Raw genomic sequence first — 27,096 nt, forward strand, 5'->3', positions numbered from 1 at the left:
TTGCAGGAGCACGGGGCTTAGGTAAAAATCCACATTGTCGGGAGTCAGAACAGTGTTCTCATTAACAGATTGAATCTGAAGATAGCAAAAATGTTCATTGTGTCCACAACGAAATACAGGAGTAAAGAGATCAGGGGCAATAATCTTGGTCCTAATTGTTAAAATCGGGCAGAAGTGAGCATGTTGCCCTGGGAATAGCTAATAGCTAGTGGTGTTGCTCGTAACAAGGCACTGGCTGGACTGTTTGCCGCGGTCTGTGCCCCATTGAGCTCAGAAGCCTAGAGCGTCTCCCTGGGAGACCTGGGCCCGGGAGGAAACCTTGTGGTTTTCTGCCAGAAGAGCCACACACACATGGTCACCAGAACTCTCGTCGCTATGGTCTGGGCTGGAATCAGGAAAGTCAGCCTCTTCTGTACCAGGCCCTGTGCTGGGCTCTGCACAGATTTTGGGCATGTTCTCCAGGCAGGCATGGGGACAGCAGGAGCGACAGTCCCTGACATTGGTGGCCGTTTCTGTGGCTCTTGGCTGGTCATCCGGGGATGGAAAGCCCAGGAGACCGGGCCTTGCTGGTTCATGGCTGCGTTCCCAGCACTTGGCAAGGTGTGAGCATGCCGAATGAATGAAGGGTGAGCCCTGACAGCAGTGGGGGTGTGGTTAGACCACACGCATCATGGTGAAAGGGGGAATGTTACCGTGAACGAGGCGGGAAAGCCAAGTAGGAGTAGCCTGAATGCCAAGCTAAGAGTTTGGACTTGGTGCTAAAGGTGATGGGGGTGCCTTTGAGGTTTTCCAGCTGAAGAGTGAGCTGATCTAAGCTCCACTTGGGGCCAGAGGTTGTGGTTTCTGTTGGCACCTGTCATGCCCCTCCAGTCTCCTCTGGGACCAGGCTGGGGGTGGCCCAGCGCCCAGTGGAACACTCTTGGGGAACGGGTGGGGGAGGGGCGGGGGCGGGACGGAAACTCCTGCTTGAGTGGGAGCCACTCTGCCAGGGAGGCCCTGCCTTCCCTACCTTGCTCTGCGGCTGGCTTCCTCTCAGAAGAGCTTAGAGCACCCCCTGCTGCCTGTTCCGGGATGCACGCTGGGGCTTTGCGGGGGGCGGGGAACAAAATGAAAAGGAAAGCTAGGTCCACATCTCCGCTGGCAGGACCTCTGCTCTGACCACGGTCTCCGAAATACTAACTCAACACATGACTCTCATGACTTTACAATGTGGCCAGCATGCTTTGCATCACCAGCTCTTGAAGCGAATGTGATTCTTCACGCTCCTGCTTCCCGGGTCTGGGGGTCTCAGCTCCCACTCTGGGGGCCCCAGGAGCCTCCCCCCCCCCCCCAAACACACACACATGTCACCAGGTTCTGGAGAACTCCAGGTTTGGCCTGTGTCAAGGGCTGAATAGTGTCCCCACCCAAGATCATGTCCGCTTGGAGCCTCAGAAAGTGAAGCTTGTTTGGAAATAAGGTCTTTGCAGGTGTAATTAGTTAAGGAGCTCAAGATGAGATCATCCTGGATTTCCAGTGGGGCCCGAATCTGATGGCTGGTGTCTGTGAGAGGAAGGAGCTCGGGGACGTGGGGGAAGAAGGTCACGTGGAGGAGGCCCGAGACTGCAGCGACGGGTGTCAGAGACAAGGAGCCCAGGGTGGCCGGCAGCCACCAGAAGCCACTGTGTGAGGGTCGCCACCAGCATTTTATCCCACTCCCGAGGCCCAGAGCACTCGGTGTGCCATTCACTTGCATGCTTGGACCCACACCCATGCATGCACACCCATGTGCACAGGCACATACACATGCATGCATGTGTGCAGTGTACAGAAAAGAAGAGACGCAAGCTGGTCACAGAGACAGAAGAAGTAGATGTGGAGGGAGCCTGCTGTCACAGTGGTCCTAGCTGGGAGCAGCAGCTGGCCAGCACTGAGGGAGGGGTGTTTAGCACAATGATTAGCACACCCTGGATCCCTAAAGTCCTCCCTGTCTCTCCAGGGTCTGTGTGCAGGGATCCAGCCTGTGGACTCTGCTCCCACTCCTTCCGTGACCCCAGCTCTGTTTCCTCCTGCGGGGGTGAGGCAGCCCCTCATCACAGGGGGCGAAGGTCCCGCGAGCAGATGAGAGATGCTGCCAGGGAGGCAGAGATGGCTTTCCCGCCTCTGGGCCACGGGGGGTCAGAAAGACACCCACTGATGAGGAGTTCACTTAGGAACCATCCCTCACCAGCGAGGGGCGTGTGCGTCTGCGACACGGATCTGGTCAGAAGCCGGAAAAGACGGCGGAGACCCCAGGAGGGTCGCGCAGCGCCCCTCTGTCTCGACGCACACCTGTTCCTCCAGAATCCTTCATCTTCGGTCTCCACAACAGCCTCTTGCCATGAGGCAGCGAGCCGGGAAAGAAGCGTGCGCACCTGGATCTGCTGCGCCCTCGGTATAGGGTCTGTCGATGCTGCCGGGATGTTCTCTGAATGAACGCCTGGAAGATGCACCCATTCACTGTCATTTTTTTTTTAATTGAAAAAGAGTTGATGAGGTTCACGTAACATACAATTGACCGTCTTAAAGCAAACAGTTCAGTAGTGCATTCTGGACACTACCCCTGTCTCTAGTCTCCAAGTGTTTTCATCGGTTCAGAAGAACACCCGCTACCGGCTAAGTTATCACTTCCTGTTCCTCCCTCCCAACCGCCGGCCAACCACTGATCTGCTTTCTGTCTATGGATTTGTCTATTCTGGACATTCCATACGCATGGAGTCACATAGGTGGCCTTCTTTCACTGAGCATTGTGTTTTCAAGGTCAGTCCACATCATGGCAGGTATCAGTACATCATTCCTTTCAAAGGCAGAATAATATTCTATTGTGTGTATACACCACAACCCAACTTGTTTGTTTATCGAGAGAGAGAGAGAGAGAGAGAGAGAGAGAATCCCAAGCAGGCTTCACACCCAGAGCCCAACACAGGGCTCCATCCCATGACTCTCGGATTGTGACCTGAGCCAAAATCAATGAAGAGTTGGATGCTCAATCGGCTGAGCCACCCAGGTGCCCCCACAATTTTTTAATTCTTCTGTTGATGGACGCTTGGGCTGTTTCCACCTTGTGGCTATTGCAAATAGTGCTGCTATGAACATTCGTCATGAGTGCGTATCTGAGCATCTGTTTCCTGTTCTTTTAGGTGCATACACCTAGGAGTGGAATCGCCACACACTAAGCATGTAACTTTTTGAGGAACCGCCCACCGTTTTCCATTTTCCATTCTCACCAGCACATCCTCGCCAATACTTATTATTTTCTGTTCCTGTTGTGTTCTGTTGTGTTGTTATTATAGCCATCCTAGTAGGCATGAAGTGGTATCTCATTGTGGTTTGATTTGCATTTCCCTGATGACTAATGATGTTGAGCATCTTTCCATGTGCGTAACGGCCATTTGTATATCTTCGTTGGAGAAATGTCTATTTCAAGTCCTTTGCTCATTTTTTAAATTGGGTTGTTTGTCTTCCCGTTGTTGGATTGAAAGAGTTCACTCTTCACACAAATTGTGCAGAACAAAAAAACGAAGGCTAGGATTGTCACTTGCCCGAGGTCTTGGGAACCTGGCGACCCCTCAGATCTCCACTTCTGCAGCCCCCTCCCTGCCTCAGCTGCAGTTAGGTTATTTCTGTGGCTGGAGCTGTTGGCTCGCGCTGACCTGTGGACACCTCAGAAAGGCTATTAGGGAAGGAAAAGATGATGCAGAACAAAGGGGGTCCCCTCTTCCTGAGTCCCAGGAATGCCTCTGTCTTGGAAGGGGCTGAATGCTCTGGAAGCTGATTCCCAGGTAGGCTGCTCCAATTGTGTGAGTGTGAGTATGCACATGTGTGTGGCGTGTGCCTGTGTGTTCGTGCATATTCACAGCTGTGCACGCGTCTGCAGTTGACAGAGCTGCCAGGACCCACACCATCTGTGTCCTTTGTGTCCCCTGCTGTGGCACCTGCCAGCCACCACTGGAAGGAGGAAACTGCGCGAAGCATGGCTGGGTGGGGCTGCCACCTGCTGGCCACACTGGGCACTGCAGGTGGACCTCAGGCTAGTGTGGGTGGCCCCGCCTCGTCTCCCGGGTCAGATGCTCAGGGCAACAGCCAGAAGAAAATGAAGTCCCCCCCTGTTGCCCCCGTGCCCTTAGGGCCTCTCTAGGGGGCCTGATAGCCTTCTTAGTACCATGAGCCTCTCTCCAGTTCAATCAAACCCTCAGAATAAAGTTTTTAAAAACTTGATATAAAATAATAGGAATTCCAAGGAAACTATACTGAAATACAGTTATCAAAATAGTGATTGTAATATATGTCCTTAGTGAAATAAGACCCAGCAGCAGGTCTAACAGCAAATGTAATTTTGAAGACGTGGCCAGCATAGAGGACGTTTGGGGAGACCCGAAACAATTGAAATGTTTTGTGAAGACACTTGTGATTTCTATGGAAGGCAAAGCCATGGGAACTGCTGACGGCACTGCCTAGATTTGTGGTGGATGGAAACGCCACGATTTGATTAAAGGTTTGTGATGTTGGAGATGCAGTTTCTCCCACCCGAGCTTGCAAATTCGCTCCATGGATCCCTTGGGGGTCGGGCACTCCAGGGTAAAAGCCCCTGGCCCAAACCCTGCCTGGTGGCCCCAGCTCCTCCTCAGCCCCCTGGCCAGATGCCAAGCAGGTCCCCTCCAAACTCACCCCTTCAGCCCCTGCCACACCATCCACAGCCTGGCTGCCTCCCTGCTCCCACCCTCTGATCCCCTTGTTCAACACAGAACGAGGCATCATGCTCAGAAGCCAGCCCAGTGGCTTCCTGCTCTGATGGCCGACAAAGAACAGAACCAATTTCTGAAATGCTGTCACATGAGGCAGCTCTAGGTCCTCTAGGCAGAGAAGAACCACCCCCTCCTGCCCCCCGCAACTGATAACGGTCCCTCTTTCCAGGATACAGGCAGGGAGACCTCTGAATCCTGTCACCTGGACATCACCCCAAGACCCAAACAGAGGCTTCCAGACCATTTGTCCTTCTGGACCATCTGGGGAGAGATACTGAGTCCTATCCTTAGAATCTTCTCTTTCCTACATTCCGGACATTGTGAAGCCACAAAAGGGGGAAGGGCATTTTTCCTCCCTCCCCGGTGATACTTAATGAACCCCTGCTGCGTGTTGGGCACTGTCCTAGGTGCTGGAACTACAGACAGTAAATGCAGTAGTCCAAGGCCCTTCCTTCCTGGAGTTTTTGTTCTGTGGAGGGAGGCAGGCTAAACAAATAAATTAGTAAAACGAACAGTATGCTCTAGGGTGATCTGTGCTCTCGGGAGTGGGGAATACGAGGTACAGGAGGCAGGGAGTGCGGGGGTCAGCCTCACTGAGCAGATGGTACTGAGCAGGAGGGAGCCCTGTGCCTGTGTAGGGAAGAGCATCTGGCAGGGGGACAGGCAAAGCAAAGCCCCGAGGAAGGCAGAACAGCAGGGGGGTGAGGGCAGGGAGGCCAAAGGGCCAGGTCCCGCTACCCTACGGGCCGCCGGTAGGACTCTGAGCTGGGAGACACCGAGGGGTTTGGGTGGACGAGGACAGTTGGTGCAGTTGCGCGCGCAGGCTTGGGGCAGAGTGAGGAGTGGGGCCCTGCAGCGGGGAGGCCTCCGCCAGGGCGGGGGAAGCGGTCGGGCGCCAGACCGGACCGTTGGCTGGGCGGGTGGGCACGCAGCAGGAGACGGAGCTGCCAAGCGGACACGGGGAAGGGCATCGGTTTCCTGTGGCTGCGGAAACACATCCCACAAACCGGGTGGCTTAAAACAACAGAAATCTATTTTCCCTCCAAAATCCCCTCCCCCCACGTCTCATTGCGCAACCGCAACCGTATTTGGAGATGAGGCCTTTAAAGAGGGAAGTGGGCAGAGACCGCATAACAATCCAGGGGCACCTTGAAGACCCGCCTTGCTCAGGGTGAGGAGACAGCCTGCAAAGTATACAGCTCTGCCTCTCGGCCCAGCGTGCACCCGACAGCCTGCGTACCCCCAAAGTTTGCAGGCCGAATGTTTTCCTCCCGAGTCGGACCGCAGCTGTGTGCATCTTCGGTTGGCAAAGTTACCCCTCCCTCTACCGCTCCGTTTTTTTCCTGCATTTCTGTCCCAGTGGTTCTTTCTAGCTCTTTCATGTGGGTGACTATTTGTTTTTGTTTTGTTTTTATTTTCTTTATGTTTTATTTATTTTTGAGAGAGAGAGAGGCAGCACGAGCAGGGGAGGGGCAGAGAGAGAGGGAGACACAGAATCTGAAGCAGGTTCTGTGCTGTCAGCACAGGCCCCGACGCGGGGCTCGAACCCGCAGACTGCGAGATCATGACCTGAGCCGAAGTTGCACGCTTAACCGACTGAGTGACCCAGGTGCCCGTTTTTTTGTTTTTTTTTTTTTTTTTAACTGTCTTAACTTCTGTAAGACTAACACCGGAGCACCCCAGTTTTTACAGATACAGATCTCCTTCTGTAGCACAAACAACCCCTTCTGAATTCCTCTGGGTGGAGTTTAGGTGTCTTAATCCTGGGTTCTCTTGAAGGCGCGTGCAGGGACAGAAGCTGTATATATCCCAGCAGGGAGTGGTTCTAAATGACGTGTGACACGTAGCCCTCATCTGTTGGGGGCACACTAAAATAACTCAAGGCAAGAACAGCCCCCTCTCTCCCCCAGCTTTCTCCAAGGTCTTGTTTGATCCTCGGACGTTATCCAAGGCACAGGGGTCCCCCACAACACACTCAGGTCCCTTCTCATCCCGAGGCCTGACATACCGACCCCGGGTCGGGGGGCAGAGCAAAGGTGTAGGTGGCAGCATCCGCCCCATATGCCAATGATGCTGAAGCCTGACAGAGTTCCCGCAATGACTTGGCTCATTAAATGTGGGGCTTCCCAGAGTGGGACAGCCACGGTGGGGTTGGGGTTCATTCCTACCCATGTCCAGCTTGGGGCTTGGGGCACACCCGCTGGCTGGGTTGGGTGGTGAGGGTGGTGGGAGAACAGAGGTAATTAAGAAAAAAGCCCAGGGGCACCTGGGTGACTCAGTCAGTTGAATGCTCAGCTCTCGATTTCAGCTCAGGTCATGATCCCAGGGTTGTGGGTTCAAGTCCTGCATCAGGCTCTGCACTGAGTGTGGAACTTGCTTGAGATTCTCTCCATCTCTCTCTTTCCCCCTCTCTCTCCCTGTGCCCCTCTACCCTGCTCACTCTGTCTCAAAAAAGGAAGGGGGGGTGCCTGGGTGGCTCAGTCGGTAAAGGGCCCGACTTTGGCTCAGGTCATGACCTCGTGGTTCTTGAGTTCGAGCACCGCATCAGGCTCCGTGCTGATAGCTCAGAGCCTGGAGCCTGCTCCGGATTCTGTGTCTCCCTCTCTTTCTCTGTCCCTCCCCTGCTCATGCTCTCTCTCTCTCTCTCTCAAAAATAAATAAATGTTAAAAAAATTTTTTTTATAAAGCCCAAACCTCTTCTGGAAGAAAAGGAGCTTAGGAAGAAGCGGACTCGGAGTGTGCAACTCAAAGTGTGGTCCTTGGACCAGCAACATCAGCGGTATCTCGAATCTTGTTAGAAACCTAGAATCCCAGGCCCTACTCGTGACCTCCCGGATGAAAGTCTGTGGCTTAGCAAGACCTCTGGTGATTCTCAGGCACATCCAAGTTCAAGAAGCCCTGCAGGGACCAGAGGCGCTCACACTCGATGGGGCACCAGGACTCCCGCGGGCCTGTGGGGACACAGGTGGCTGCCCCTGGCAGGTGCGGACTCAGGTGGGAGTGGGGCCCAAGGCTCTGCGTTTCCAAGTCCCCTGAGCGCAGCCTTCCTCCCCACTCCATCTAGCGTCTGCTCGTCTGCTCGGAGCCTCAAACCTGGCTGCATGTTGGAGTCACAGGGGGAGAAGGAGGGGGTGGAACCGGACCCGCCTCCACGAGACCCGCCTCAGAGTCCTGGTGGCTGTTTAAGGAAGACTAGTCAGCACGACTGACCGGTCCCCGACACCCCAGACAGCAGCTCCGTCCACACCTGACAGAGAACACAGAGGGGATGCCCTGCTGCCACAAGGCCCAACCCCCTCCCCGCCGCCCCCCCCGCACAGAAAAGAAAGGGACTCTGGCTGCCTGGCATATGCTTGGCTATTTGAGAACACACAAGCTTTATTCAGCAATAATGGCAGTATTTCATGAGAATGAGCTGGAAACAGCAGGAGTGCTGTTGTCTGCACAAAGTCTGACAGCAAAGATTACGGCAACGGGGTTTTGCCCCCGCAGCCCTGGCCCTGCCCCAAACAGGGCCCACTGACTCCAGGCTCCTGCGCGGCTGTGCTGGGGCCTCATTGCGGCCTCTCTCTACACCTGCACCTGCCCTCTCCTCGTGCTCTCCCTCCACGGGCCACTGCCCAGCCCCCTCGGGCTCCCTCCAGTCCTGTCTCCTCCTTCCCAAGGCCACGCAAGAACACCGTCTCCCACAGTGAACCCACGTCCCCACCGGCGTGCTCCTCCTCCTTTGCTGTGAGGCCTCTTCCTCACTGGATGAAGGCGCTATTTTGAAAGCACTTCGCACTCACCAAGCGTTAGCCCTGCCCGCACCCAACCCAAAAGCAAGCAGGCAGGAAACGGGACCCGGGAGCCACAGGGACAGTGCACAAAGGGAGGGACCGGGACGAGGAGCTGTGGGGGCCAAATGGAAAAAGTCAGATGTCATTTTGGTTCGAATTCAGGACCCAGAGAACATTAACTGATACAGAGGAAATCATCTGAGATCCCTGTGTGATGCATGTTGTGTGTTTGTGTGTGTGTGTGTGTGTGTGTGTGCGCGTGCACGCGTGCACGCATGCACTTGTCTCCGTACATACGACCTTTTGTGACGTAGCCTTAACCATTGGTGACCATCCACCTGGTTCTCTGACCTGGGCAGGGCCATCTGGGGGAGGGAAGCCCGAACCGCAGACGGACGGCCAAAGTGCCGACATGGGAAGGATGGGTGAGGGGCAGCCAGGCATGCCTGGGAGAGAGGAGGGACCCCGTCGAGTGTTGGGGGTCCTGCTTGGGGATCTTCAAAGGCAAGGGGGTGGGGTGGGGCTGACTGAGAGGGGCTTACAGCAGAGGCTGGACTGTACAGATGGGCTGATGGCAGGGGTGTGGGGCTGAGGTGGGGGGGGGCTCGTGGCGGCAGCTGGAACTACGGATGGATGGCCAGCAGGGTGGACAGCCCCGCGCACATGAACCCCTCTCCTCGGTGGCACGCGCCACCCTGTCTGAAGCGCCCAGCGGGCAGTCAGTTAGCGCTGAGACGGGACTGGGGGCTGCTCACACAGTGTAAGTTTTGACGGATTTGTAGAGGGGCGGCAGGAGCCCATGGTTCTCGCGGACAACTTCCAGGTACTCAGATGGAGTCTCCAGCAGGAAGGGCCCACAGCACATCTGGCAGCAGCACCTGACCCCAGCGGGCGGCTCCGGGTTCTTGTCAGACATGGGGGAAAAGTCAAAATCAGCCACCTATGGTGAACAAAACCCCATGGGTCAATCACCCGCCTGCCGGACCCCCTTCAGGTGGCCTTATGAGCTCAGCTGCCTGGAGACACACAGTGCTTTCCCTGTGCCTTTGGCTTTTCTGCTCTCTGGGCCTCCCCGTGGTGGCTGCCCTCTCCCTTACCAGGGGCACAGCTGCTAGGCAAGGGGTGAGCACAGGAGTTAAGTCACATGGGAAAGAGCCAACTCAACTTGGCCCAGTCTGAGCGCCTCTTGGGCACATCCTCCCCAGCCCCAGGACCTCACTCTGACATCCAGACCCCCTCCGGGTCCCGTTCTCCAGCCGGAGCCTGGTGACCCGGCCTCCACCCCCCTGAATACCCACCTCCACCATGTCCTTCTGATGAGCGGCATTCCGCAAGGTCATGTACATGATGAAGGCCAGCATCATGGTGATAAGTGTGGCGCACGGGAAAGCAAAGACAGCCGGCTGGATGCCTGGGAGTGAGAGAGGATGAGGTCATGGGTCTGGGGAGTTGGTGGAGAAGGCTCGCTCTCAGACCACAATGGGGCATAGGACAGTCAAACCCCACAGGAGCTATCTTTTCCTTATGTACATGCATTGAGAATCTCATCTAGGATTCTACAAAAACCAAGCTGGGGTGTGTGAGGGCGTTAAAATATGTCCACATGGGGCACCAGGGTGGCTCAATCCGTTAAGCATCCAACTCTTCATTTTGGCTCAGGTCATGATCCCATGGTTCCTGAGTTCGAGCCCTATATAGGGCTCTGTGCTGACAGGGCGGAGCCTGCTCAGGATTCTTTCTCCTTCTCTCTCTGCCCATCCCCCACTCACACACGCACATGCACACACATGCGCTCTCTCAAAATAAGTAAATAAACTCTGGGGCGCCCGCGTGGCTCAGTCGGTTAAGCGTCCGACTTTGGCTCAGGTCACGATCTCACGGTTTGTGAGTTCGAGCCCCAGGTCAGGCTCTGTGCTCACAGCTCACAGCCCGGAGCCTGCTTTAGATTCTATGTCTCCCTCTCTTTGCCCCTCCCATGCTCATGCTCTGTCTCTCAATAATAAATATGCGCTAAAAATTTTTTTAAATAAATAAACTTTATTTTTTTTAAAGTTTATTTATTTAGAGAGAGACAGAGGCAGTGTGAGTTGGGGAGGAGCAGAAAGAGACAGAAAATCCCAAGCAGGTTCCGTGCTGCCAACGCAGAGCCTGACGCGGGGCTCGAACCCACAAAGCTGTGAGATCGTGACCTGAGCTGAAACCAAGAGCCTGATGCTTTATCAACTGAGCCACTCAGGTGCCCCAATAAATAAACTTTAAAAAATAAAAATAACACGTGTGCACATATTACTTGACAGTCACTTTCAAGAGGTGTACCCTGAGCGTGGGCTGGACTCAATGGCTTGCTCCTACCGAACAGCACAGGACAGGAATGACGACTTCCCAGTCCAGGCCATAAAAGACACCGCAGCTGCCTCCTTGCTCTCTTGGGTGATGTGCACTGGGGATGGGAAGCCATGCTGTGAGGACACCCAAGCAGCCTCGTGACTTGTAGTTGCTTTCTCCCCTCCACCAGCCCTGGGCTCACTCACTGACCCTCCTGTCAGGAAACTGCACGGGGGAGCAGGAACAACCCAGTGTCTGCAGTTAGGCGGTCCTGGGTTCGAACCCCAGCTCTGACCAAGCTCTCTGATGCTAACACTGACCCATGAGGCTGCTTCGGGGACGCCACGAGGTGAGGGGCATGAATGTGTCAGGTGCACGGCAGGTGATCAGCAAGTATGGGTTCCCCTCACTCCTCCCCGACCCTGCCCCTTGGTATAGATGCCACAGTAAGGCATGAGGCTGTGCTTTCCAAGAAAAGGCAGCACTGATTACCCAGAATGCTATCTTCTCTGCACAATTCAGGGGGAGCCCAGGCACTCCGTGCCCAGGAGATCTGGGGGAGGCAGCGCCCAAGACCTCTGACGATGGCCACAGGTCACAGAGTCTCTCCACAAGGCCAGCCAGGGCCCAGAGTGGAGCACGGCATCTGCCCAATGGCTCAGACAGGGACTGGGGAGACTGGAGGGGACAGTGGCAGCATCCGGGGCACTTGCCGGGCTGACCGTGGGGGCAAGTGCGGCCGGCAAGGTTTTTTGTGTACCCTAGAGGCTGGGACCTGGGTGGGCACCTGAAAGACCCTTCCTCAGGGTTCTGGCATCCACTTTCTCCTGTCTGTAAGGAAGTGCTTTTCTGGGGTCACGGAAGAGCCCCCCTGGAAAAGAAGGGTAGAACTTCATGCCGCCATTGGCCAATCCTGTGACTATAAGCCAGTGGCCGGGCCTGATATGACTCAGAGAAGAGCATTCGTTGCAGGGGAGATGGCCAGGGATCCTTACAAATGACAGGAACCTTTGTGAGTACCTCCCACTCCCCAGGAGAACCACAACATCCTGAGGGTCTGAGGCTACCACTGGGGACGCTGGTTTTAATGGTGGCAACAGTGGCAGGATCGGGGAGATGGTGGAGGAGGGAGGCTCGTGATCGTGGTGGCTTATTTAGGGGAGCAGCATTCATGATGGGGACAGCGTGGCATTGGTAACATGTGGGAAGGACACGGTGGCGAGAGTGATGGCGGCAAGAGAGAGACAAAGCCGGGTTGGTGCTGGGCAGCATGGATCAATGGCACGTGGTCCAGACGGTGGGCATCCCAACTGGTGTGGGGGAGGGGAGGGGACTGCCGGCAGCAGCGAGGGTGGTGGTGGTCGAACCGCGGGGTGCTCTGGCCCTGGTGTTTGGGGGAGGTACAGGCACGGGCCAGGAGGTTCAGCGATGACTGTCACGTTGGTGGGTCAGCTGGAGGGAGCATACTGGTGGCGGTGGCAGGCTTGACTGTGTGTTGCGGCCTGGGTGGCACGGGAGCAGAGGACGAGGGGTCACTTACTGGAAGGCCACACCTGGATCCTGTGGTACTGATGCGTCTTGCTGATGACATTCTCGGCCCGGATGCTGAAGCAGTAGTCCCCGGGATCCCTGAAGGTGTGGGTCAGGTTGTAGGCCGTGCTGGCCACGGACACCGGGTGGCATTCCCCTTCTTCCAGCGGGAGGCACTCAGGCTTGAGACGCCAGCACACGGTCAGGGGAGGGCTGCGGGGAAATGGGGGTGTCTTTTCAGAAATGGCTCCGCAAAAGGGGCGCCTGGGTGGCTCAATCGACTTTTGGTTCGCGTTCAGGTCATGATCTCGTGGTTCGTGGGTTCGAGCCCCACGTCAGGCTGACAGTGCGGAGCCCGCTCGGGATTCTCTCTCTCTCGCCCTCTCTCTCTTTCTCTCCCCCACCCCCCAAAATAAATAAAATAAAAAGTTAAAAATACGGCTCAGCAAGGAATGGGAGCACAGACCAAGTCTGAGAAAGGCCAGGCAGCCGTGAACTTCAGTGTACTTTTCAGGACAGAACACCTAGCTGTCCTCTAGGTGGTCCTTCCTCTTTACACCTTCCAGACAAGGGAACATGACGGTACAGGTACATAAGATGGTCCCAGAGCCCAAGAGGATGCCAGGCTTAGTGAAGCAAACGGGGACAGGCTGGTAAAACACCCCCCCCACCGCCCCCTCAACCATCACATCTGCCGAGTCCGAGTAGCTCCCACCCCATTCTTCAAGGACCAAGCCCCTGCCCCCAAAGCTCCCGGAAAGCTCCAAAGACCAACTCCAGCCCCATGGCGCATCTTCCTCGTTCCTTGGTCACTTTGCTTGCTCCCCATCTAGACCTGCTTCCCGCCGTCATGTCCCTGGGTTAAGGGACAAGGGTCCTCAGAGGGCTGGGGCCCGGCCGCTGACCTCTGCAGCTCCGTCCACCCTTGTGCAGAGAACATGTCCAGCTTCTCTGTCGCTTACTACAAACTCGGCCCGAGGCTGTTCTTGCTGACGGCCAGGCCAGTTCCCACCCAGGACAGTCTGCTTTCTGAGGCCATGGAAGCAGACCGAAGCCACATACAGAGGGCTTTTCACACGGCTGCTTCCACACCTGCCTTTGCCTCAACACCCACACCGCAGACAGCTCTAAAGGGCCCGTGCTCCCTCCCCGGGACCTCGGGTGTGGAGCCCTGCCCGCAGCTCCCCCATGGCTGCAGGGCAAGGTGGCATAAGCCTTCCCCGGCCCCTAAACCTGGGGCCCCTCAGGAGATGGAGCAGGCTCAGGGTCACCCATGGGAGAGTATGGGCAGGGCAATGCGTCACCCGCTGTCCACCGTGGGGTTCACTCACCTCCCCAGGAAGTTCAAGGTCACTGTCATCTTTTGGAAGGTCTGAATTAGGGTGGGCCCCAAGACCTGGATGCCTCGAAGGGTTTCTGAAAGGCAGAGAGGGGCCCCGTTAGACCCGGAGACTGAGGACAGCTGTCTCAGCGCTCCCACAGCTCGGGGCCGTGTGACCACCGCCTTGTCCTCCCCCAGGCTCTCCCTTCCAAGGGCAGGTGGGAGGTCTGTCCCGGGCGTGCTTGGGTCCTGCCTCCCCAACAGCAGCAGGTTCCAGAGCCCGCTCAGAGTGAGGACACTGGAGGAAGCAGGCGGAGCTCTGGGAACCAGGACCAAGGGCTGGCGCGGTGTAAGTGCCCCTCCCCCATCGCCTGGGCACCGTGGGGAAAGCACCGGGCCCATTAGCCTGCCCGGCAGCACACAGAGAAATCTGCCACAGGGGCCCAAGCGCCCCCTCTTGCCAGAGTCGGGGAGAGGCGGGTTGGGGTCTGGTGGCCACGTGACCTCCTCTGTGGACTTCAGTGCCCTCTTAGAAGCGGGGATGATGACAGACCACGCAGAGGGGATGCCAGGGGAACAAGAACAGGGGGTGCACAGCCAAGCCCAATCCGGGGCCCGACCAGAGCCCCTCTGATCTGCGCCTGATCCAACCTTGGAAGGAGTGGTGCCCAGGGCTGCCCAAGGGGCCACGTGCTCAACCTGCACCAGACCCCAGGGACCCACCCTGCAGCTTCAGGGAGGCAGAGAAGTCTCCTGTCTTCTGCACGATGCCCTTCCCAGCATCCTGCGTTGCCTGTTCCCACTCTGCCACCACCTTGAGCTTCACGGTGAAGGTCCCAATGATCGAATAGTTGTAGTAGACCACTGCATCTTCAGTCACCATCTGGGTGCTGTAAGGTGGCAGGAGGGAGACAACGGAAGTGACTCACATGACCTCTCAGAGTCGGGGGTGTCTGCGGGGTGACAAGCTTAGCCCCCAATGCCTTGTGAGAAAATCACTGGTCATCACAGCAGCAGCCCCCAGAGCCACCAGGACACAAGGTCAGCTGTGCTTGGGTCAAGTGGCTGCCTGTCATCCTCGTGGTTGTAAGTGACAGGTAGGAGAACTCCCAGCAACAAGTGCCTGTCACCTGCCAGGAAGTGCTCTGCCCCCTTCAGCCAGGAATCTAAAAGAGGCCCTGCATTAGAGACAAGGACAATCCTGGGAGGGAAAAAAATATGAACTTTGGAGTTAAGACATACTTGGCTTTAAATCTCAATCCTAGATGTCTTATGTATAGAAATGTAAGCCTTACTTTTCTCATTGTAATAGAGAATCATACCTCCATATAAAGTATATAAATTCCTGCAATTACCTGAATTACTTCAAAAGGAAGTCTAAAAACAATAAAGAAAATCTTTGTGTTGATTTCTCAATGCTCTTTATATATGAAGTTTAACAAACCTTTACCTATTTTCCAAATATTTTCTCCCAGTTTAACCTTGTCTTTTGGTTTGATTTACTTCTTTCATACTCAGATATTAAATCTAGTGATGCCAAATCTAGCATTTTTTTCCTTTATAGTGTCTGCCTGTTTTTATTCTTACAAAATGCTTTCCCCACTGCCAAGTCATCCAATTGCAGGGGATCATCTACATTTCAATCTAGTCCTGGCTCATTATGTGTACTTTGTAATCTATCTGGAATTGCTCTTGTTAAGGATCAGATTGTTTTTCTTCCAAATATTTAACCCACTGTCCTAATACCATTTATTAAATAAGTAATATGTCTTTACTCACTGGCTAGAAATACCACTGTTATCATATACTAGATGTGCATTTAAACTTCGATTTGTGTCTGCCTTTTCCATTTTGTTCTACTGAACACACTTTTGTGATTTGTAGTTTTTAAAATACATTTGTGTATTTCTAATTCTTCTCCCCAACCCCATTCATCATTATTCTGCTTTGATGATCTTTTTTTCCCTTCTGACAATATTCAGAAATTCTCTCTTAAAAGTCTTTTTGAGGTTCTAGGTATAATCTGTGGTTTTATCCACATAAATCCTACAATTTTAGGCTAAGTTCATTCTCTCAGCTTTCACAGTTTATAACTATTGTGAAAGATTTTTTCCATTGCCATCATATGGAAAGACTATGATTTTTGTTTTGTAAGCACCCATATTACTAAAATCTCTTTTTAGTTCTAAGATTTTTTTAGTTGGGTCTCTTGTGTTTTCTAGGCCATCTGTGTGTGATGTTTTTGTCTCCTGCTTTACAATATTTATATCTCATTTCTTTTTCTTGTTTTATTTCATTGGCTCGTAAGAATGTTCAAATATAGTAACAATAGTAAATAAAGCATTTAATATTAAAAGAAATGCCCCTAATTAATATAGATGCTGTTCCCTGGTTTGAGACAGATGTTCTAGATGTTCTTTATGTTCTAAAACCACATATATGTTTATAACTATAAATATTTTTATATACATACACACGTATATATACATTTGTGTATACGAATATATGTACGTGTGTATATGTGTGTATTTACGCGCCAAATTTAGATGCACTGTAGAAGCTTTGTCACATTCCAGAAATTATACTTATTGGAATATTTATTGGATTTGCATCAAGCTTACAGGATAACTGGAAGGAAATTGGCATCTTTACAATATTAAGATTCAGCATCCTGGTCCTGGACATGATGTACATACGCATCTACTCAAATCTTTGATACCTCTTGGCACCCTATTGTTTTCTTCACACGGGATCTTGCCCATTTCCAGGTAAGTGTGTTCCTGTGTTTGTTTTATGAACTATTTTTGCTAGAATTAGGAGGAGTCCCCACTTTTCTCTCTAATTGATTACTGTACATAAGAAAGCATGCTGGGCCTCTAAGTCTCGTGGGGGTGAGGAGTGGTGCGTGAGAAAGATTACTAAGCCTTCGATGAACTTGGAAAATTGGTCTGTTTCTCTGCCAGACTGAAAAATATCATAGGGAACGCCAAGAAGTGAAAGGCGGAAAAATATGGGATAGAGTGGGAAGGACCATCAGCCCGGGACTTGACGGGACCTAAGTGGAGTGAGGGGTCTCCACGGGGCACTCACCCTCACATGAGCTCAGGGTATCTGGGGGCTGGCTGCTGGAGCTGCTGGAGCTCAGTGCTTGACCCACTTCCTGACCTGCCTCCTCCAGCCTGGCTTGTTTGGAGAGGGGAAGTCAGGAGAAATGAAGCTATAACACCCGAGTTCTAACACATGCGTATAATCTCACACGCCATCACCCAGGTATGTCCTTCCGGAGTCAAATGGAGAAAAATTCTACTCTGACCTTTCTTAAAAGGCTGTCTGGAGGCACCAATGACCTCCTCTACTAGGTTGCAGGCACCTAGAAGGCAGGTCCTGTGACTAACTCACCACTGGTCCCCACACACCCCGAGCTTGATACAGAGCAGGTGTTGAAGGAATGTTTGGAGAGAGAGAGAGAGAATGGGCAGGTGAAGGTCAGAGAGTACAGAGCACTCTGCATGGGACAATGGGGCCACCACCCATAGGCCAAAACTTTGGGGCATCAAGAGGGAAGAGCATACCCATCTCCGAAGTCCCAGTTGTAGAGAAATGAGGCGGTCTTGAAGAAGTTGCTCGGGTCATGGAGGAGGAAGGAAACTTTAAGGACTGTCTTGGTGAGGTAAGAGCTGGGCCAGGGCAGGGAGGTGTTCTGGGAGACAACGAGGTTCCCCACGAGGAGCTCTGGGAGAGAGACCGAAGGTGGGTGAGTCCACCAAGGGAAGGGGAAGGTGGAGCCAGGGAGTGACCTCACATGCTAGCTGGCAGGACAGCCTCTCCCTGCCCTGCCCTTCTGGCTGTCAGGGCTGGGTGGTGGCAGGAGAGGACGCTGCGGGTCCCTGAACACAGAGGCGCACGCCCCCCACATCATTGCCTCTGCTGCACGGACACTGGTGCAGACTCATGGCACACATCACATGCTCAGCGTTGCTCCTGCACCCCTTTCGCCAGGATCCTGAACTTTCTTAGCACAAAAGATGCCCAGGACCAGAAGGAAATGCGTAGGCTTTGAAAGAAGTTTTTGAGAGATATTTCAAATTATTAGAGTCTAGAAAAAAAATGAGCATGTCTACTGATGGGCTCTGTACCCAGTATGCTGGGCTGGGTAAGGACCACCGTTCTGTGTCTCTGTCTGTAAAAAAAAAAAAATTTAGGTACTCATTTTTTTTCAACCCAAAAGCAGAAAGTAAGGTGTGCCTGATAAAGCTCATTTGGAAAATGCAGAAAAGTAGAATGAAAACAAAAGAGACTGCCTATCATTAGGGCACCTGGGTGGCTCAGTTGGTTAAGTCTCCGACTTTGGCTTAAGTCATGATCTCACATTTTGTGAGTTCAGTTGAGCCCCACGTTGGGCCATGATCTCACGGTTTGTGAGACAGTCAAGCCTCACATTGGGATCTCTGCTGTCAGTGCAGAGCCTGCTTCGGATCCTGTCTCCGTCTCTCTCTGTCCCTCCCCCACTGGTGCAAGCTCGCTCTCTCTCTGTCTCTCTCTCTCTCTCTCTCTCAAAAATATAAACATTTAAGTAAAAAATAAAAAAAGAAACTGCCTATCATTCAAACACAACTATTGTTGATGTTTTGAAGAACTGCAAAGCATTTGTGCCTACGTTAATAGCTGGGGTATTACGTACACATGCATATATTAAACAGTTGATCAAATTGGCTATAGAAGTTTGCGCTTTGCTTTTTAAAATCTAATACCCACGAGTATTCTCCAGAACATTATCAGTTGTTTGGAAAGATCATTGTTATTCATTATACAAATTATATCCATATACTTAGCTAGTTCCCTTACGGCTGTATGCTTAGTTTGGCTAATGTTTTCTTCCGTTATTAGATATTACACACACCCCTGCCAGGAACATTTTTGTGCCCAAAGCATTACCCAAATGGAAATGCATTTCCTGAAGACAAATATACTCCAAGAGAGCAGGGCCTTTTTGGAAGGAGAGAGCAGTGGTGGGGTAGGAAGGTGGGAGGAATGAGAACGGACAGACCAAAAGCTGAAACAGTGCATAACCATTGATACATACGAATCAGCTGCTCTCCAGAGGGCTGTGTTAATGTATGTACCCCTAGGAGCAACATTTGCTTTCAGTGTCCCTTGCAGCACAACCCTGCCAGCAGTGGGTATTGCCATTTTCTGATCCTCTGTTAACAAACACAGAAGGGACCATGAGTCTACTTTGGGTTTATGTGATTACTGACCAGGCTGGATGTTTTCCTCTGCCCCACATTTGAAGGCAAAGTAGCAAACAGAAAAGGGCCTCACCTGTGATGGGGAGGACGAGGAGGCTCCTCGCCACGGGCTGGCACATCCAGCAGTCGGCAGCGGTGACCCAGACGGAGACAGGGAAGTCCCCGGGCACGTTCCCCACGGCGCGGATGGTGGAGCTGAAAGCCTCGTCAGTCTTCCCCGTGAGCAGCAGCGGGGTATGGATCCAGTGGAAGCGGTAGACGCGGGTGTTGGAGGGCAGGACCAGGCTGCCATTTTCGTTGGCCACCAGGCTGGCTGTGATGGTCACCTCCGCCCCTGTGGTGGCAGGGCCATCGGTGGTGAGGCGGAGTTCATATAGCCCTGGAAGCCCAGAGACAAAGACTATTTCAGGAGAGGTGTGACAAGGAACCCCACTGTCCCTGTCTGGGCTGGCTTTTATTATCCTATTCTACAAGTGGAGAAACTGAGGCCCAGGCAGCTCAAGTGACTTGCCCAAGGGTCATATGGCTAGTTCATTGTCAAGCTGGGATTCAAACCCAGGCCCAACTGACTCCATATATTTTCTTTTTATGCCAGCCAAGCAGGGCCTTCCAGAACACAGGCCTGACCCGGCCAGACTTATTTCTCAGCTGTGAAAATAACTGCCAATGTATGTCACAGGAGGGATTAGCTGCCAAAAAATGCCCTCTTTTACCTGGTCTTTTGGACCAGACTACATGTAAAACAAAACTCCAATCTGAAACACAAAGCTGAGTCTGGACCCTGTAAGAGTCCTAACGCCTAGTGACAGAACAAGCCTTGGGACAAAGGTTCACTTTGATTCGAGCCAAGCCCTCTTCCATCGTGGTCGGTTTCTGAATCTGTAAAGGAAGAGGTTCTAGATCCGCACTGGCCACGCGTGGCTGTCTGAGTTTTGACTAAAGTGAAACAAAAGTTAAAGCCCACGTTCTCAGTCACGGTAGCCTCATTTCAAGCGCTCAACAGCCACGTGTGGCTAAGGGTCGCCATATTGGCACAGATACAGAATATCTTCATTATCACAGATGGTCTGACCGGACTGCATTGTTCCAAGCGACCTCTGGGATTTCTGCTGGGGACAATGCAGCAACTGTGTGACACCAGCAGTTGACTCCTTGGGGGACTTGAAATGAAATCCTGAGGATGCAGCTCTTACGGGGAACCTGGGAATTAGTCTTGCAGGATCCCAGCAGAGAACAGGGCCTTGAGCATATGGGACAGAGGTTGGGTAAGAGGGCTTTTAAGTAACACTCCCTTCCCAACTACCACATTGAAGGGAAGACTGCTTGTAAACTGAAAATAGAGAAAGTTAAAAATTAAAAAATTTTATAAAAATTAAAATAATTGGGGTACCTGGGTGGCTCAGTCAGTTAAGCATCCGAGTCTTGGTTTCAGCTCAGGTCATGATCTCACAGTTCATGAGTTCAAGCCCCGCATCAGGCTCTGCGCTGACAGTGTGGATCCTGCTTGGGATTCTCTCTCTTCCTCTCTCTCTCTCTGCCCCTCCCCTGCTCTCTCTCTCAAAATAAATAAATAAACTTAAAAAATTAAAATAACCAGTAACAATCACTGTTACCAAATTTGGGCATGTCCTACTTAAAAAAAAAAAAATTATGCTCGTACTTTGGAATTACATGTTCCATTGTTTCCAATTCTGTATCATGGGCATTTTCCGAAGTCATTATTCTTTGATTGCTTTACATAGCTGCACAACATTTTGTCATACAAACAAGGTAAGATTTTTAAAATAAGGTTTCTTTCCATCATAAAAGTAATACGTACGTGTAAAGAATAGTAGACGTGTCCCATTATCCTACCTCCTAAGGACAACAGTTACAACCATACTGCTGTCCTCATGTCTGTTTTTGACGCACAGGAGTTTTTAAATTTTTTAAAATTTATTAAAAAAAATTTTTTTTAGTTTATTTATTTGAGAGAGACAGCTTGAGCAGGGGAGGGGGCAGAGAAAGAGAGAGGGAGAGAGAGAATCCCAAGCAGGTTCCGCACGTTAGCACAGAGCCCGATGTGGGACTCGAACATGCGGGAACATGCGGGGCTCAAACTCTTAAAATCGTGAGATCATGACCTGAGCCAAAACTGAGAGTTGGATGCTTAACTGACTGAGCTACCCAGGTGCCCCTAGAAGTTTTTAATTTATTTTAATTGAGACATAATCATACTCTGCACACAATTTTGAATTATTTTCTCATGTGTCATGTCCGTGGTTGCACTAATGTGAATTTCACTATTGGCATGAGAATCCATCAAGCAGGTGTATCTTTTTTTTTTCTTTTTTCAAGTAAACTCAACCCCCAGCATGGGGCTCGGACTCATGAGATCGAGTCTCATGCCCTACTGACTGAGCCAGTCAGGAGCCCCAAGCCTGTGTAGTTTGATTCACAGAACCCTTCCCTCTTGTCAATAGCATTACTGCTGTGTCTTAGTGACTATTTTCCTGTCATTTGTAAATGTCCTCTATAGGTGAGATTTCTGAAGGGCTCCAGGTTCGAGAGCGTCCAGCCTACGACAGCATACGCCTCACCAGAAGAAGTGATGCAGAAGGAAGGCTGGAGGGGCTGCAAGGCTCACTCTGCTCATTTATTTCACTCACTCCCACCCACCTTCCTGGCCTCACGCACCTGCTCTCCTGTCTTTAAGCACCTCCTGAAAGAAAACAAGTAACAGACCTACTTTCTGGGCTCCAGACCTGCACTGAGCAAAAGAGTAGCTACTAGCCACAGGTAATTAAGCTTAACTTAATTTGATTACTTAAAACTAACCAATACTAAAAATTCAGTTCCTCGGTTGCACTAGCCACATTTCAAGTGCTTCATAGCCAGGGGTGGTTAGTAGCTACTCTTCTGGACAGCACAGACATAGAATATTTCCTTCATCACAATGTTCCGTTGGAAGGTGCTGGCTCTAGACCCTCTGGAGTTCTCCCCTCCCCATTTTCTGCCATTGCTCTCTGTTGGGCCTGGAGGGACCAGCTGTCCCAGGAATCTACGCTAGGGTCTTGTTACTACCCCTTCCAGCCAGGCACATTTGCTTCCCCTTCATCACTACTAGCATTGCTGAAGGCCAGCATTACTGGCTTCATCCTTGGCCCTGGCCCTCGGCCTCCAGTCCTTCCCCATCTCAGCATCATCCCTCCCACCCCCACCAACAACCTTCCTCCATGCTAATGTGTTCATGGACCAGCTTCAGTGTGGAGTCCAAATTCACATCTTGGCACATCCATGCTGGGGCCGGCCGCTTTAACTCTTACAGCTTCTCCCCCATGTTCTGTCCTTCCTAGCCTCGGGGTCTTTGCACATGCTGTCCTCACTGCCCTTCTCCACCTACATGTCAGGGGATATAACCTCTTCCAGGAAGCCTTCCCTCAACCCCTCACCCCCTCAGTGCTCTCTGAACAGCCTGAGCACTCAGTGGTCCCAACCCTCCTGAGTTGGGATGAAGGTTTCTTTGTCTCCTTTGGCAGGTGCACCACAAGCTCGAGGGTAGGGGTTATCCTCATCTCCCCATGTGCCTAACAAAGTGCTTGGCACATAGTAGGTGTTCAACACTGCTGCTGACCATGGCACCTGGAGAGAAGAGTGTGGCTGAGGGACCAGCCCACCTAGCAGTGCCCCAGGAGAACATTCACCCAGGTGGTACTGACTGAGCCCTTTGCCTTGTGCCCCACAAGTGCTGGGAAGGACCCAGAAGTACAGGACACACTTCCTGCCCTCAGGGAGCTCATGAGAGACCCGCTAGACTCAGCAAATCTGGGACAAGAGCGAGTGTGGGTCCTCAGTGGCATCCCATTTGCCTTGTGGCCGCACTACCTGCCCCCACCAGGGACTCCTGCTCCAGCCTTTCCCCTCGTCCATGTCACATATTCCCTGTTCTGAATCCCCTTCCCCAGAGCCATATTTTGGACTGTACGCTCATTTGGACTGGCACTGAAAACGGGACCTGTGGTGTCTTAATCCCAAAGAGTTCCAGATGCTATGGCAGAAATTCCTGCAAGAAAATACAGTGTGTATTTTACACTGAGGGAAAGGAGTGCATTGAGGTCCCTGTGGAACTACCTGGAGTCACCAAGCAGATCCGTACCCACCACCCCCTCCCCTGGGCTGAGTTCTCTTCTCCCTCCCTTTGGCTGCCAGGCTTCACAGAAAGACCATCTCCTCCCTTCTCCCTCTTGCTCCAGCCCCCACCCCCCCACCCCAGGCGAGGAGTGTGGGCCAGAGCGAGGCTGGCAGGTGGCAGGGACATTCGGCTGCATGCTAATGGCCATCCAGCATCTGCAACGAGACTGGAGACAGGCGCATGTCAGTGCTACGCAGATCCGTTGCCAGGGGAATAGAACTCACTAGAGAGCAGACTGGCTGGGAGGAGGGATGGGTGGGGGCGGGGAAGGGCTGTGGCTACAGACACTGGCCCAGCTCCTAAGAGCCCCCACACCTGTCCAGACACAAGGAGGCTCCAAGGACATTTTTTCTCAAGCTTTTTTTTTTTTTTTTTTTAAAGCAGATGTTTCACGCCCCTGGTGATGCTGCTCCTCTCTGTCAGGGCTCTCAGAAGGGCGCAGGGCATCCAAGTGGACCATGAAGTCTGTGCCACTTGTGGCTGATGGAACCAAGCCCGAGTCCTATTGCCCTCCCCATCTAAACCCATCTTTTCAGGTTGGGGAGCCCAGGCGACATGGCCTTGGAGTACAGAACAGCTAAGGGAGGGGCTGAGGGGGCTCCATGGGTGCACTGAGTGACCCAGAGCTGAAAGGGTCAAAGCACAAAGTGAAGTGGCCACTGCCAGGAAGCCTGACCCACAGAAGCAACACTCACTCACTAGCAGGTCCCCAGGGCCTCCACTTGGAGCGCATTTTCCCTGACGACACAGCATGTGGGAACCTGGAACGTTCTAGAAAATGGCTACGTCAGTTCTTTCACACTGCCCATGTAGGTAGCCTCAAACACTTCCCAGGGTACGTCTGAAATCTGAACATAACCTGGAATTAACGAATGATCCAGGACAAGGACTCTGGCCTATGCCTCTCATGTGGGAGGCACCTGGTGTGGGCTGACCCAAACCCCAGGAAGAATGGAAAGGGCTTCCAAGTCTCTCTGCTTTTCCTGTGGGAGAAGGTATGCTCCCCAACCTCATTCCCGGCTCTCTGGCTCACATCACGAATAGGCCAGGCTGGAAACCACACATGATCTCCAAAAAATTAATTTACCTTTTCTTTTTTTTTTTTTTTAGAATTTTGGCCACCATTGATCACTTCTGAACACAGGTAAACCCAATGGACAGGAGACCCCGTCTCTCTGTGAATTTCCAGGAGGGAAGCAGGTAATCCTGATCAAACATAATTCCCACAAAATTCTATTTTCATCCCTAAGATGCAGGTTTTTATTTTACCTTGGGGCTTTTCTTTCACAATTTTGATTAAATCTCTTCCTCTTTCTACCATTATTGGAAGGGGGCGCGTAATGAAAAAATGTTGGATATTTAACACAAGCACATCCCCAGAGCTGTCCACATCCCACCTGTCCCCCAACAACTCTCCAATCCGGGTCCTTTTGTTGTCACCAAAATGTGGCAGAAAGGTTAATGCTGGCCTTCCGGCGGTGGGGTTGGGGGGAGCACCCAGCAGAACCTGTCAGCTTGGGGTCCATTTTGGAAACCATTCCAAAGACGAAATGGCAGACTGGCCTCTTGGACTCTAAAATCGCAACCTCGCCAAAGTCTTCCTCGAGCGGGGATGGGGGGGGGGGGGTGGGTACCTCTCCAGATAAGGCGACATTTAAAGGCGCTGCTCCGGGGCAACCTGCCCGCGCTCCCTGGGGGGCTGTGGCGTGATGACCGACCCGCACACTCCCGGTGTCCCCGCATCGTCCTCCTCACCGCTCCCCCCCCCCCCCCAGCGGCTGCGAGGTCCCCAGCCATCCCCCCGGATGCACCGGCCACCGCGCGCGGTTCCCAGGGCAGGGGCGATCCGGAGGTGGCAGCGGGAACCGAGGAGCACGGGGAGACCCCTCGAGTGCCGGGACGACGTCTGGGGAGAAGGATGGAGGGAGAGATGAGAGGGCTTCGAGGGGCCGGCTGGCCACGCTCTCCTCCGCAGCGCGCTGCGGAGGTCTCCCGGGAGGAAGGAGGCGCGCGCAGAGCGCACGGCGCCACCTCCGCGGCCGCGGCTGGCGGCTGGAGCGCCCGCCGGAGACCGCTCCGAGGCCCAGCGGAGGGCGCGGCGCCTTACCTGCGGCCACCCCAGCCGGGGCCAAGGGCAGGAGGCAGGCGAGCCAGAGGACGCGGCTGAGGCGCGGCCAGAGGGCCGGGGCCATGGCTGCGCCGGGAGCGGCAGGAGCGCCGAGGGGACGCGGCAGGCTCGGCGGCGGCCGCTCCTCGGGGCGCGCGGGGCGGGCTGCGCGGGGAGATGCGGGCGCGGCGCTCGCTCGTCCTCGCCTCGCGACGCTGTGTCGCTGCGCGCCGCCGCCGCCCACAGCCAGCCGCGCCGACCCCGGCCCGCGTCAGCCGCGCCGCGCCCCCTCCCCGCGTCCCTCCCTCCTCTCGCCGCACCCCCTTCGGTCCGCACGAGCCCCCGCCTCCCCGAGTCCGCGCTCCCGTCGCCTGCGCCGCCTCCCCCTCCCCTCCCCTCTTCTCCCTCTACTCCTCTCCTCCCCACGATCCTCCCCTCCTCTCAGCGCCCCGCGTCCGCGCCCGCCGGCTCTGACTCAGCGTCCCCTGAGGCGCGCGCACCGCTGCAAAGCCGCGCGCAGGCCCCTTTCGGTTCTTCTCCAGGTGCCATTTTCCCTCTTGACGCACACGATTTGGAGATGCGGCTCCTCGTTCACTTGGAGCTCTCACTGTGTGCCAGGCGCTGGGAGAAGGGCCTGCAAACGCCTCATATCCTCCCGGAGAGAGGGGCTCAGGTGCCCACCCTGAGACATGACGTTCCTCTCTGTGCTTGCTGTAAAATGGGCTCGTGCTCACACCAGGGCCCTAGCTGTCACTGAGGGCCTTGTGACACTCAGAGAACTGCAAGGAGGAGTGACCAGGCCCCTCCTTGGACACGCCTTGGCCTAGGCAGGCGCTTCCACCTGCCTTAACGGAGCGGAACATGTCTTTCCTTCTGGAAGGTGGCTCTGCCTGTCTGGCCTTCAAGACTGGACGCTGGTTACCAGGATCCCTGTCTCAGCTCTGCCTTTGCTTTCCTCTGTACTTGGGCAAGGGATCCCACCCAGAGGGGGTGGGGGTGGGGGTTGGATGGCCCCTCTGGCCTGGTGGGCACTGATGGGCCACTACTTGAATTGCAGCATGGGAGTGAAGGCACCTATAGGTATGGCCTCTGTCTCTGTGACAGCTGTGGTCCCCACTGAGGCTGGGCCCGCTGGCCACACTGCCATCTCACCTTGATGGAGGGGGAACAGATTGGAGTGAGTTCTCCTTCCCCCATAAAGTTAAAAATGCTAGTAGGTGTCACTCCACAGAAGCATCAGTCACCAGCATGGGGACAGTACCAGGCCTAGGAACCGGGAGACTTTGGATCCTTCCTGAGAGTTATGTGACCTTGGGAAAGTCACTTCCTCTCAGTGCCTCACTTTCCTTTTCTTGAAAACGGAAATACTCCCTATGACATATGTTGCCAGGATTAAATGAGTTAATGCTTAGAACAGTGCTTTGGACATTGCACTCAATCAGTGTTGGCTGTCATCATTAGAATTGCTTACAGACCTGGGAAAGTTGTGCTTGTCCATCAGGAACTGAGAAGAAAATTGTGCTTGGAAAAAAAAGTTTGTTAAGGTTAGAAACTGAGATTCAGATATTTAACTATTTAACATTATTCAAAGATCTGGTTATTAGTTTCTTTTAAAACAAACTAAATGCAGGGGCTCCAAGCTGGCTCAGTGGGTAGAGTGTATGACTCTTGACCTTAGGGTTGTTAAGTTTGAGCCCCATGTTGGGTGTAGAGATTATTTAAAAATAAAGTCTTTAAAAATCTTTTTAAATAAATGAACTAAATGCAGAAAACAAAATAATAAGATTTTTTTATGTGTATCTGTATTGCATTGAATGTTACAGTAGTCACACATAGTCGTATCTATGTCAC

At 53.1% G+C, this 27,096-nt stretch overlaps 1 protein-coding gene across 4 annotated transcripts; it reads right to left on the minus strand.

Moving 5' to 3' along the window:
* Positions 1-8,111: 8,111 nt before the first annotated feature.
* Positions 8,112-25,330, minus strand: TMEM130 (transmembrane protein 130). Of its 4 annotated transcripts, none has more exons than XM_042921741.1 (9): positions 25,246-25,330; positions 19,041-19,346; positions 17,291-17,450; positions 14,442-14,608; positions 13,729-13,813; positions 12,408-12,610; positions 9,841-9,953; positions 9,298-9,446; positions 8,112-8,654 (listed from the first exon to the last, which is right to left on the minus strand). In XM_042921741.1, the coding sequence occupies exons 1-9, from the start codon at positions 25,328-25,330 to the stop codon at positions 8,558-8,560; spliced, it is 1,365 nt and encodes a 454-aa protein (XP_042777675.1). In that variant the 3' UTR covers positions 8,112-8,557. The 4 variants fall into 4 exon arrangements, with proteins under 4 accessions (XP_042777675.1, XP_042777674.1, XP_042777677.1 ...); XM_042921740.1 differs by having other exon boundaries at positions 9,298-9,482; XM_042921743.1 differs by having other exon boundaries at positions 8,562-9,446.
* Positions 25,331-27,096: the final 1,766 nt, after the last annotated feature.

Source organism: Panthera leo, chromosome E3 (assembly GCF_018350215.1).
Source record: "Panthera leo isolate Ple1 chromosome E3, P.leo_Ple1_pat1.1, whole genome shotgun sequence".
NCBI lineage: Eukaryota > Metazoa > Chordata > Mammalia > Carnivora > Felidae > Panthera > Panthera leo.